At 42.7% G+C, this 13,100-nt stretch overlaps 1 protein-coding gene across 3 annotated transcripts in view; it reads right to left on the reverse strand.

Annotated features, from left to right (window-relative positions):
* Positions 1–472: 472 nt before the first annotated feature.
* The window catches only part of LOC127631151 (E3 ubiquitin-protein ligase DTX1-like), a 47,141-nt gene continuing 34,513 nt past the window's right edge, over positions 473–13,100 (reverse strand). For all 3 annotated transcript variants that reach the window (XM_052109155.1, XM_052109156.1, XM_052109157.1), the window contains exons 8-10: positions 11,513–11,674; positions 8,990–9,079; positions 473–2,792 (exon numbers count right to left, since the gene is read on the reverse strand). In XM_052109155.1, coding sequence (XP_051965115.1) covers positions 2,568–2,792; positions 8,990–9,079; positions 11,513–11,674 — 477 coding nt within the window. In that variant the 3' untranslated portion in view covers positions 473–2,567. The remainder of the gene's footprint in view (positions 2,793–8,989; positions 9,080–11,512; positions 11,675–13,100) is intronic.

Genomic DNA, 13,100 nt, shown 5'->3' on the forward strand with positions numbered 1-13,100 from the left:
TCCTTAATCAATACGTTTGTCTTGTTTTCCAGTACACATCCATTAAACAACATACTGTACATTTACTTAAAGGTATATTCAGGGCTGGACTGGGAAGAGAAATCGGCCCGGGATTTTACATGGCAACTGGCCCAAAAGTTGAGCGGGGGTTGATCCAAAATGTGTCCTTTTCTGCAAATCGCGGCGGCGTTTTGTGGTCCGTTGTGCATTAACGTGGTGGGTCATTTTTGCTTATCGTGGCCTGTTTGGCACGTTTCGCGGATGCACAACCAGCCCGCTCGGTTCTCCCGCTGGCCAGTCCTCCCACGATCGGCCCCAAAGTGCGGCGGCCCACCGGAAAAATGCCCGTTATGCCAGATCACCAGTCCAGCCCTGGGTATATTTCAGGTTCAATACAAGTTCATCTCAGTCGACAGCATTTGTGTCATAATGTTGATTATTAACACACAAATACATTTCGACTCGTTCCTCCTTTTCTTTAAATGTGTGTTCCAGTGAGACAATTCCAATGTGGGTCAATTTGACCCCCATTGACTTCCAAACAAGTCAATGGGGTACATTTTTGGAGGTTTAAAGACAAAAATGTGACGTTTATAATTTTATAAAAGCACTTACATTAATTCTGTTAAAACTCATGCTTTGTTAAGTTGTTTAAATCGTCATTTTAGGCTTTATGCGTTGCCATAGCAACGAATTTATAAAATTGTCTCTATCTTCACACAGATGTGGTCAGTGCGTGATTTATTACGTTAATTCTCCTGTTAAAACTCGTGTATTATTTGAGCTGTAAAGTTCTTTAAATCGTTGTGTTAACTGGTGCATTGTGTCGTCATGGCAACACAGTTGTATAATCATCTATATCTTCACACAGATGTGGTTATTAAGTGATTTAATGACAGTAAAATCATGTTAACACACATATTGTTTATGTCTTGTGTCTATACTTGTGAAACAGTATTTTAATGTTTACAGATTAAACCCCATTGACTTGCATTGGAAGTGTCTCACTGGAACACACATTTAAAGAAAAGGAGGAACGAGTCCAAATAAACTTTTGTGGTATTAATCAACATTAGAACACAAATGCGGTCGGCTGAGCTTAATTCATATTGAACCTGAAATATTCCTTTAAAAAGGTCAATAGTGTAAGATATTAAGAGACTTGTAAAGGTGTAATTTTTTAAACATTAACCTCATTAACATTTGGTTAGATTTGATTAAATCAAATCAATTGAAGATGTATCTTCATAAAATCTCATGCAAATTGGCTTCTCAAGTAAATCTCAAGGATGTTTCGAAATTTGACTGGAAATTAAGACTAATGCACCGATTAAGAAACGTATTTTTGCGATGTATACAGGGTGCACGGTATGCAATAGTCTGACACATTGAACAGATCACGCTGTTGCATCACACAATTCACCCCAAATGATAACTGATGCGACTCACGTGCAACATGATGACATCATGTGACATCAATGTATCATTCTATGGTTTAAAACATTTATAATCGCATGATGCATACAGTTTTACTTACAATATCTTTACAGCGTTCAGTGTGTAGTACGCTAGTATTCCCATCCGAACATAGCCAATGAACTACATCGGTTCTTCACTGAACCGGTTTGGCACTGTCTGATCAACGACACCAAAGAGAAACAAAGCGATAAAGAATATAAATCATTGCATATTTCAAGAAGACATCCTAATCATCGAAATCATCCGAAACACGAATGAGCTGAAACGTGGCTGCAGAGGAATCCTCAGAAAATAACTCTGCGATTCCTCTGAAATCCACGAGTTGGTCTGATGATCAAAAGTAGCGCAAGAGCCGAAGATCTGAACGCTTTGAAGTGCAGATGTGTTACGCAGCCGCTGCAAAAACAGCCCCAAAATAGCTGCGTACTGATTGGATCTAAAGACGTCTTTCTCCTATTATTAGTTACACACTAAGCACAACACATACTCTCAAAAATATCCCTTTCTTGTTTGAGAGGGATCTAGAACCATTGACGCTCTTGAAGAAAACCTTCAAAGCAATCGCCATGGAAACAAATGTTCTCCATGCGGTAGAGCAACAGATATATCGGAAGTAGCGCCGAACCGATATATCAGACACACCCATATAGGCGTCGACCAATAAGGGTGTCCGCTTTGCCGATTAACACAAATGTACGTTTTCTCCCGTTTCAGTTATAACGACATCTTCTCGCGAGTTACTATATCGGTAACTAAATTCTAAATGGCCTGTTATAACGGCAGCTCCGCTCTGACCCATTTCACGTCAATCGAAAAGCCTCGTTATGTGTGTGCGCATAAATCTACCTCATGCGCTGGTCAACGGCCAGAAGGATTCTGGGTAGCCGTCAAAGAAAGAGAGAAAGCAAAGACTCGGCGAATCAGAAAGAGTTTCTTTCCTCGGCTCACGGTCCAGCTCTGGGTCAGCGCGGACCTTCGTTCTCCGTTAAAGCCGCTGGAGAAAGGTCAAAGGTCACTCTGCGGTCAGAAACTCCCCAGACGAGGGCAGAATGTGCGTGTGTGTGCGCTGTTGTCGCCAGATCGACGCCTCAGTCCTTCAGGTTGTCTTCGGCCACACCCTGAGCGGCCAGTTCTCTCGTGGCGTTGTCCAGGTAGTTTGGGTCGGGGTAACCGTGGCCCGTGAGGTTGGAGCCGAACTCGGTTTTATGATGGATCTCGTTCCACACGACTGTGTCGGTCTCGCCGGTGGTGCTGGACGTCCCGATGGTGAAGATCAAACGACGATCCCACGCCGCGATCAGCAGCTTCAACACCTGGAAAAAACGGGACAACATATAACAGCGTTCAACTTACGTAGTGTGACGAACTATCGTGTGACAGAATATTTAGCTGAAATGATGTCGGAAGGGACTTATGGGTCAAGATTTGATTGCATTATTAATGTTAGTTAATAGTTAGTTAGTACAACATGCTAAAAACGTGTTAGCATCATGTTAACACATGCTAGCATCGCCTAGCGAAGTGTTAAAACATGCTAAAAACGTGCTAGCATCATGCTAACACATGCTAGCATTGCCTAGCTAAGTGTTAAAACATGCTAAAAACGTGTTAACATCATGTTAACACATGTTAGCATCGTCTAGCGAAGTGCTAAAACATGCTAAAAACGTGCTAGCATCATGCTAACACATGTTAGCATCACCTAGCGAAGTGCTAAAACATGCTAAAAACGTGTTAGCATCATGATAGCACATGTTAGCGTCGCCTAACCTTGTGTTAAAACATGCTAAAAACGTGCTAGCATCATGCTAACACACACATAACACCTACATGCCACCATCATGAAAATCACATGATAGCAACATTCTATGACCATTATTTTAATGCTTAGCAACAAGTTAGATAATTCTATTTGACGAGTTTTGCCACGGCAAGCACCACTCACATTTTCTTCAGGAAATGTACCTATCTAGTTACTCTTGCTCTCCCCTAGTGAAATGTTTCCGAAAAGCATCGTTAACTAAGTAGTTCATAAAAACGTTTGCAAATTAACGAGAGTTTTGAACCGCTCTTAAGTCCATTAAGTGCAACTTAAACGTAACTTTCAGGCATCTTTCACAGTTTATCAAAGACAATGGGACATTTAATCAATTGTATGAATATATTTTGATCATTGGAAAGCCATTGTAAACTATTTCAGGTGTTGAAAACATCGCTATGAAATCAATAGGCAGTCCCCGCAGTCTGCGCACGTGACGTGATGTGATAACGTTATATTAGCCTTCTTTGATTAGCATAACTGTAATGGCAACTGAAAGACGATATGCTTTATTGAACTGATTATTTCAGAAGATGTATGTGAGTAATGTGACCGTGCAGTTTAAAACTTTGGCTAGGATGAGCAACTCCTGCTCTTCTTCCTCCCTCCGATGGTTGGTTCAAATCGGCGTGCCTGTAGTTGTTTTACAAGGCAGAATTAAAGGATGCATAACGGCAGTAACGCTACAAGTACACAGTGACTTAAACTCTAACAGATGAGGTAATAATACGTAGGTCTGTGAGAAGTTCAATACTGACGCCCGTCATGTGAATCCTGTTCTGTGCGCATTTGTTCAGTTTCCCTCCAAAAAAGCATTAGTCTACATTTTATTGCATCACTTTCATTCATCTCTATGATTGAACATCAATACATCTGAAACTCTATTAAACTATACTAAAGCATCATCATTTCTAAAATTAAATGATGTAATAGTTAATTACATTTCGGCACCTCGACAAGGTTACAAACAACTTCCATGTTTGTCAGTATTTGCACATTATTTCCACGTCGAGAAGACAAACTCTGGACATATATTTGCCAAAGTGATCAGCACCTCTGGACCGGACAGCTCCCAAAGCACTTCTGTTCAACTTTATAACGAGCAATCTACGTGCTGGTTTGGGTAACAGGCGTTACTCTGTCGTAAAATAATGAGCGACGTTCATTAAGATGATCGTAAAACCTTAATCTGTCCATAGCAGCAGCCATAGATGTCTTTTCAATATGCATTAAAATGATGATAGATTCATCATATTGCAGGCACGAATTAATAAAACATGGCCACGATTTAACAAAAACAAGCGAACGGGTATCTCAGCAAGTATTGACGCTGACTATCACACCTGGAGTCGTGAGTTTGAATCCAGGGTGTGCCGAGTGACTCCAGTCAGGTCTCCTTAGCAACCAAATTGGCCTGGTTGCTAGGGAGGGTAGAGTCACATGGGGTAACCTCCTCGTGGTTGCTATAATGTGGTTCTCGCTCTCGGTGGGGCGTGTGGTGAGATGAGCGTGGATGCCGCGGAGACTAGCGTGAAGCCTCCACACGCACTAAGTCTCCACGGTAACGCGCTCATCAAGTCACGTGATAACATGCGTGGATTGACGGTCTCAGACGCGGAGGCAACTGAGAGTCACTACGCCACCACGAGGACTTAGAGCGCATTAAGAATTGGGCGTTCCAAATTGGGGAGAAAAAATGCCCCAAAAAAAACAAAAGAACAAATTAATAAAATGTGCTCACATATTAATTATTCGTGGCCACGATATACTTTCTTGATATATTTTTAGACTATTATATAATTGGTTCATATTATTTTTAGGGCTGTCAATTTAACGTTATATGAAATTATATGAAAAATAACCCGCTAAAAAATATGAACAATTCAAGTTTGATGTTGCACCTTGATGTTTGTTGTGAATCTGTAGCAGCGGGGGGCAGTCGGCGCAACTCCAGCTGTACACGCAACACGCCAAACCAGCGCGCTGGCAGCACAACAGAATTCAGGGGTCTCGAGACGTCTTTTTCCGACTACGACTTACGATAAGAGCCGCTTAAAACTAGTGAGATGCGACGCAACCAAAGTGAGATGCTCTAAAAGAGTACATACAACAACAATTGTGCAGAAGAATAGTGCAGAGATAAATACAACAATAACAGGATTATGTTCAATGACATAGAAATAAAACAAACACTATTTTGACATTTAAGCCACTTTATGTTTCGTCTAAATCCTTCACTTGTCTGCTGCAACTGTATAATTTCATTTAATATTAAAAATAATATTTATTATATATTATAATATAGTTATTGGAATAAATATCAACTAAATTATCTTTATTTTGGGGGCTTTCTCAATAAATATTGATATGAATAATTTGATTACAGTTTTTTTCAGTCGCTAACAAGCGTTTGTCCAACCAGTTGTTACATTTTCAAAACTCTAAACACAATTATCACAGCGTCGGTCTTTTGTGGCCATACCATTCACACATTTCATGTCGTTTTCACACAATATGCAGTCAGTGAACACATTTCCACAATGCTTACATTTTCTTAACAGACAAGCGTTTACCTCCCAACAAAATTATGGATTGTTTTTGTAGTATTTACAAATGTTAACACACACCATCCCACAATAGCAAAAACAATATTCCAAACCTTAGATACAGTATAAAAACCTCTGCTTCTGCAATGATATCAGTTCAAAAACAATATATCTCAGCTGATAATAAACAAACAATTGAACACACAGCTGATTTATGTTGGGTAAATTGGGCCAACCACAGCTGATTCCAGTCTGGCTTAGACTCAGTGGCAGGGGTTATTTTTTTCTATTATATTGACACTTATGCAGTAAAAGGAGAACTTTGAGGAGTGATGTTTTTGGAAACAGAAAAAGACAAACACTGTAATGTCTGGACGAGGACGAGTAAGAGCAAGGGGCCCTGGGAGAAGAGCAGGCCCAGTGAGAGATGCAGTTAGAGATGCAGTGAGAGGTGCAGTGAGAGATGCAGTGAGAGGAGCAGTGAGAGGAGCAGTGAGAGGTGCAGTGAGAAATGTAGTGAGAGGAGCAGTGAGGGGAGCAGTGAGAGGTGCAGTGAGAGGTGCAGTGAGAGATGCAGTGAGAGGAGCAGTGAGAGGTGCAGTGAGAGATGCATTGTGAGGAGCAGTGAGAGATGCAGTGAGAGGAGCAGTGAGAGGAGCAGTGAGAGGTGCAGTGAGAGGAGCAGTGAGAGGGGCAGTGAGAGATGCAGTGAGAGATGCAGTGAGAGATGCAGTGAGAGGAGCAGTGAGAGGTGCAGTGAGAGATGCAGTGAGAGGAGCAGTGAGAGGAGTGAGAGATGCAGTGAGAGGAGCAGTGAGAGGTGCAGTGAGAGGTGCAGTGAGAGGAGCAGTGAGAGGAGCAGTGAGAGATGCAGTGAGAGGTGCAGTGAGAGGAGCAGTGAGAGATGCAGTGAGAGGTGCAGTGAGAGGTGCAGTGAGAGGAGCAGTGAGAGATGCAGTGAGAGGAGCAGTGAGAGGAGCAGTGAGAGATGCAGTGAGAGGAGCAGTGAGAGATGCAGTGAGAGATGCAGTGAGAGATGCAGTGAGAGGAGCAGTGAGAGATGCAGTGAGAGGTGCAGTGAGAGATGCAGTGAGAGGAGCAATGAGAGGTGCAGTGAGAGGTGCAGTGAGATGTGCAGTGAGATGTGCAGTGATAGATGCAGTGAGAGGAGCAGTGAGAGGAGCAGTGAGAGATGCAGTGAGAGGAGCAGTGAGAGGTGCAGTGAGAGGAGCAGTGAGAGGGGCAGTGAGAGATGCAGTGAGAGAAGCAGTGAGAGGAGCAGTGAGAGGTGCAGTGAGAGATGCAGTGAGAGGAGCAGTGAGAGGTGCAGTGAGAGGAGCAGTGAGAGGTGCAGTGAGAGATGCATTGTGAGGAGCAGTGAGAGATGCAGTGAGAGGAGCAGTGAGAGGAGCAGTGAGAGGTGCAGTGAGAGGAGCAGTGAGAGGGGCAGTGAGAGATGCAGTGAGAGATGCAGTGAGAGGAGCAGTGAGAGGTGCAGTGAGAGATGCAGTGAGAGGAGCAGTGAGAGGAGCAGTGAGAGGTGCAGTGAGAGGTGCAGTGAGAGGTGCAGTGAGAGATGCAGTGAGAGGAGCAGTGAGATGTGCAGTGAGAGGTGCAGTGATAGATGCAGTGAGAGGAGCAGTGAGAGGAGCAGTGAGAGGGGCAGTGAGAGATGCAGTGAGAGAAGCAGTGAGAGGAGCAGTGAGAGGTGCAGTGAGAGATGCAGTGAGAGGAGCAGTGAGAGGAGCAGTGAGAGATGCAGTGAGAGATGCAGTGAGAGGAGCAATGAGAGGTGCAGTGATTTTGTGCTTTTTTTAGTTCTCCCCCTTTTTATCTACATTTACATGTATGCATTTGGCAGATGCTTTTATCCAAAGTGACTTACAGAGCCCTTATTACAAGGACAATCCCCCCGGAGCGACCTGGAGTTAAGTGTCTTATAGTCTTAACAGTGGCATCTTGGTGGTGCTGGGGCTTGAACCCCCAACCTTCTGGTCAGTAACCCTGAGCCTCAACCACTGAGCCACCACTGCCAGGATCATACCGTGTTTCTACTGTACCTCCTGTAGTAAACAGTAAAGGAAAATAAAACTGATTTGCTTTTTACTGGAATGCTTTTGAACGTGAACATTACTGTACATGTGGACATACAGTTCCCAACCAAGACATTTAGTGTAAAAACGGTGGATTGCATGTTTTGCATGCAAATACCTGTAAAACTGAAACATAAAAATCTATGCAGTTTTTGTAATGTCAACAATAGCCAGTATTTTGAATCCTGGTGTACTTTGATTGACTGCATGTACCTTGTGAAGTGAAAACAAGTGTTATTCTTTGACAGAATCATTTTGAGTCAGATTTCCAGTGTTTTGGTAAAGTTAGTGTGTGCAGAGAAAGATGTGTTCTATTTTGAAATTAAGAGTTAGTATGTATTTGTGAAAAAGTATCTGAAGTATGGGTAAGCGCTTGTTAGCGATTGAAAAAAAAACAGTAATAAATAGGCACATCATGTAATAAATTCAATGAAAAAATTTAAATCGATTGACTAGTTTATTGTCAGAATTGGAAAAATAAGTAATCTTATTATGTCCTTTATTTCCGTCAGACTATTGCTGATGTTTGTTATAACACTAATGTTTAACAGTAATGATGTCATAATCCAGATACGGCCATCGTTATTGTTGCGGGACAAGGGTGGAGGGGAGAACTATTACTGTAAGATTGTAAAAATGTGGTTTTTGTAGTTCTAACGGAGTGTTTTATGGGTAGGGAAGTCCGGGAAGAAGCGTGGTCGTAGTGTTGCTCTGTAAAAATATGGGAGAGCCATAGAGTTGTTCTGTTACATTCCCTTGAACCACCCGGGAATTTATGTTCACTGCAATACAGCAGAATTACTGTATGGATATGTGCTGAAGAAATAAAAGCGGCATGTTTGGGATAATCCGGTCCAACTCATCATTTATACGAACATGAACTAAACGAACTGTTACACACCGCTGCTGAGAGCGCCGTTGGTGTAAAAGGTAACATTATGGTGCAGCCATTGCAGTTTATAAAAACACAAACCGTCACTTTAACATGTAAAACCTGTGATTTGAAGTTGTAAAAAGATAAAATCACAGTTAAAGCAGAAATTGATCCTCACCTTTCGGCCTTTCTCGTTGTCGGGCAGATAGCAGTGACGTGGAAACCCGCGCGCGCTGAACTTCTTCCCTGGATTGGGATGCTCCGTCGTCTGCGCCAAATACACACACACACACGTGGTCACGATTCAAACACACACATGGTCACAATTCACACACACACACACACACACACACACACACACACACACACACACTCTCTCTGAATTAGTGTGCACAGAGAGCGATGCCTTTTTACTGTTCAAAAACTGTAACTTTGTCACCCCGATGCTGATGAACTAGAAATACAATATAAGGGAATTGACAACTTTACAACTATGTACGTTTTTTTATTTGTTATTTTCTCCCCGATTCGGAACGGCCAATTCCCAATGCGCTCTGAGTCCTCGTGGTGGCGTAGTGACTCTCAGTTGCCTCCGCGTCTGAGACCGTCAATCCGCGCATCTTATCACGTGACTTGTTGAGTGTGTTACCACGGAGACGTAGCACGTGTGGAGGCTTCACGCTATTCTCCGCGGCATCCACGCACAACTCACCACACGCCCCACCGAGAGTGAGAACCACATTAAAGCGGAGGTTACCCCATGTGACTCTACCCTCCCTAGCAACCGGGCCAATTTGGTTGCTATGGAGACCTGTCTGGAGTCACTCAGCACACCCTGAATTCAAACGCATGACTCCAGATGTGATAGTCAGCGTCAATACTCACTGAGATACCCAGACCCTCCCTACCAACCGGCCCAATTTGGTTGCTAAGGAGACCTGACTGAAGTCACTCAGCACGCCCTGGATTCAAACTCACGACTCCAGGTGTGATAGTCAGTGTCAACACTCGCTGAGATACCCAGACCCTCCCTAGCAACCGGCCCAATTTGGTTGCTAAGGAGACCTGACTGAAGTCACTCAGCACGCCCTGGATTCAAACTCACGACTCCAGGTGTGATAGTCAGCGTCAACACTCGCTGAGATACCCAGACCCTCCCTAGCAACCGGCCCAATTTGGTTGCTAAGGAGACCTGACTGAAGTCACTCAGGACGCCCTGGATTCAAACTCGCGACTCCAGGCGTGATAGTCAGCGTCAATACTCGCTGAGATACCCAGACCCTCCCTAGCAACCGGCCCAATTTGGTTGCTAAGGAGACCTGACTGAAGTCACTCAGCACGCCCTGGATTCAAACTCACGACTCCAGGTGTGATAGTCAGCGTCAACACTCGCTGAGATACCCAGACCCTCCCTAGCAACCGGCCCAATTTGGTTGCTAAGGAGACCTGACTGAAGTCACTCAGCACGCCCTGGATTCAAACTCACGACTCCAGGTGTGATAGTCAGCGTCAACACTCGCTGAGATACCCAGACCCTCCCTAGCAACCGGCCCAATTTGGTTGCTAAGGAGACCTGACTGAAGTCACTCAGCACGCCCTGGATTCAAATTCGCGACTCCAGGCGTGATAGTCAGCGTCAATACTCGCTGAGATACACAGACCCCCACATGAACGTTATACAGTATCGATAAAGTCATTGTAAGCGTCAGATAGAGGGTGAAAAACATCTGTGAAGAGTCAAAAAGACTAAAAATGCAAAAGTGTTGCTGTGTTGGTGATGCACAGTAAAAAAATGGAAGTTCAAAATAAAATTTTTATTGTTGTGACAGTAAGTGTGTGGTTGGCTGATGCAGAATGTTGCTCTAGTATGCAAGTATATTACAAGTATGCAAGAACTAGTGACCCAGAATGAGCTGTGCCACTCTCCCCATTGAGCAGGAAGTCCCCACGCAGCCACTTCCTGTTTCAGATATGGTAAATCACAATGACCACACATCACAAAGCTACAGTTTACCTGCAAACAGCTTGACCTAGTAAAGATCTGAGCAGTGTATTCTCTCTCTCTCTCTCTATATATATTTTAGATTTATTTGACTTTATTTATCTTTAAATGTGTTAAACCCCTGTTAGCATCCATCTCATGCATATTGTAAGCTATTATTACATAAAAAAAGGGATTTTTGTGTTCCTATATTCAAATTGAATTTAAAGGGGTAGTTCACCCAAAATGAAATTTATGTCATCATTTAGTCACACTCATGTTGTTCCAAACCCGAATGACTTTGTTTCTTCTACAGAACACAAAAGTAGATGTTACGCATAATGTGAGCCTCAGTCACCATTCACTTTCATTTTATGCAACAAAAAAATAAAAACATTTTTTTTATTGAAAGTGAATGGTGACTGAGACTAACAATCTGTCTAACGTCTACTTTTGTGTTCCCCAGATAAAAAGAAAGTCATACGGGTTTGGAACTACATGATGGTGAGCAAATGATGCCAGCGTTTTCTTGTTGGGTGAAGACTAGTAATGGCTACATTTCTGAAGGCATCGTCATATCACAACATGTTAAAATGTATCCATTTTGCTTAGGGTGGCACAAATTGCACAATGCACTTTATTTACACTTAAACTATTATTTGCCTAACAGACTGTCTGAATGTACTTTACACAATGGAAATGAAATGACTCCTTGTATACCTGTATCCCAGCGGGAATGTCATAGACGATGCGTATAGTCTTGGTATCGGTATATCCAGGTAAACAGTGAGGAATAACGTGGTATTCCATCTTCCCAGGAGGCTGTGTGCCAGTTTTCTCACCATAGATGGCCTTACAGGTGGGACACTGCAGACTGCCATCCTGAGAGACATTAAACCACAACAACACTTGAAGAAAACTCTGTCGAACTTTAAAGGGAATTAAGAGGCTGCTTGTCCTCACAAAAATTCTGGCTGGTACCGTATCACTTCAGAAGACATGGAAAATACCACTTGAATTGTATGGATTAATTTTATGCTACATTTATGTGCTTTTTGAAGCTTTACATTTTGATCCCCCATTGACTTGTGTTGTATGGGAAAATACAGGTTTGGAACGGCATAAGGGTGAGTAAATGATGAGATAACATACAGTAAAACATCAAAGACATTTCAGATTCAAGTTTGAACATTTCACATTGACTTACATTGATACAATGTTACAGATTCAAAATGTAACTGACAACTAGAACTTAGTAACCAAGAGAGAGCAGCCAGAGATTATTTAGCAGAGACGGGCCACTTTTATTAAAAAGAATGGGAGAAATTGGATGGCCAACCAAGAGGCTCTAGCGCCCAACGGTCAACGGATGTAGAAAGGAAGTCCCGCCTTACTGGTAAAAGAGCCAATCACCTTTTAGATGCAGACTTCGCCTGTCAATCAACTCACTAACATGCATGCACATTAGCTAAACAAGCCGGGAAGATTGTGTGTTTGAGCGTAACATGAGGTCAAGAAGCACAACTTGTGATTCCAGTATTATTACATTTGATTGCTGATTTGAAATATGTGCTTTGATTGAAATCTTGACCATCCGTTTGGGAGATCTCGGACTTTCCCCATTCTAGTAGACAGGAGCTGCACTGGCATGACTGGAAATAACCTCCTGAGAGCGTCTCAAAGATGGCCGACAGTGGACTGACTTGCTAGAAATACTTTGGAGCAGATTAAAGGCCTTTTGTAGGTTTGTTTACATTTGATGTTTTGACAGCTGGAGTGTGAATTAAAGAGCATTCCGTCGGCTCGTTCGAACATTCCGTCAATGTAAATCTTTGGGATTTTTCTGTTGTTTATCGTCCGCTATGCCCAAACCATAAGACCGATCAGTTGGAAAAGACAGAGCACACTTTTCCAGAACAGTCTGAAGGCCTGTGCAGAGTTTGGTGGATGCAGCTTGTAAGCTCTAGGCGGGGTTAGTGGTAGAAATTTTAGTCTCGGTTTTGGGATTTTGAGAAACCGTGAACAATAACTGTATCTCGACTTCGACTGTAAGATTGAAACCCATTAAAACTGTAATATTTGATCCCAGTGCCATTAAAACATAACATCATGAATTATATGATATTATGTTTTCATTCCAGAGCTGGCTTCAACATGTAAATTTTTTATATTTTCCACCAGATGGCGCCATTTTCTCATGTTTCTCCTGTGGAGCAAATACAAGCTTTTCCCCTATTCACTGTTTACTGTATTATAGAGACCTGCAGGACAACTGTGTGTGTGTGTGTGTGTGAGTGTGTGTGTGTGT

Source organism: Xyrauchen texanus, chromosome 37 (genome assembly GCF_025860055.1).
Source record: "Xyrauchen texanus isolate HMW12.3.18 chromosome 37, RBS_HiC_50CHRs, whole genome shotgun sequence".
NCBI classification, from domain to species: Eukaryota; Metazoa; Chordata; class Actinopteri; order Cypriniformes; family Catostomidae; genus Xyrauchen; species Xyrauchen texanus.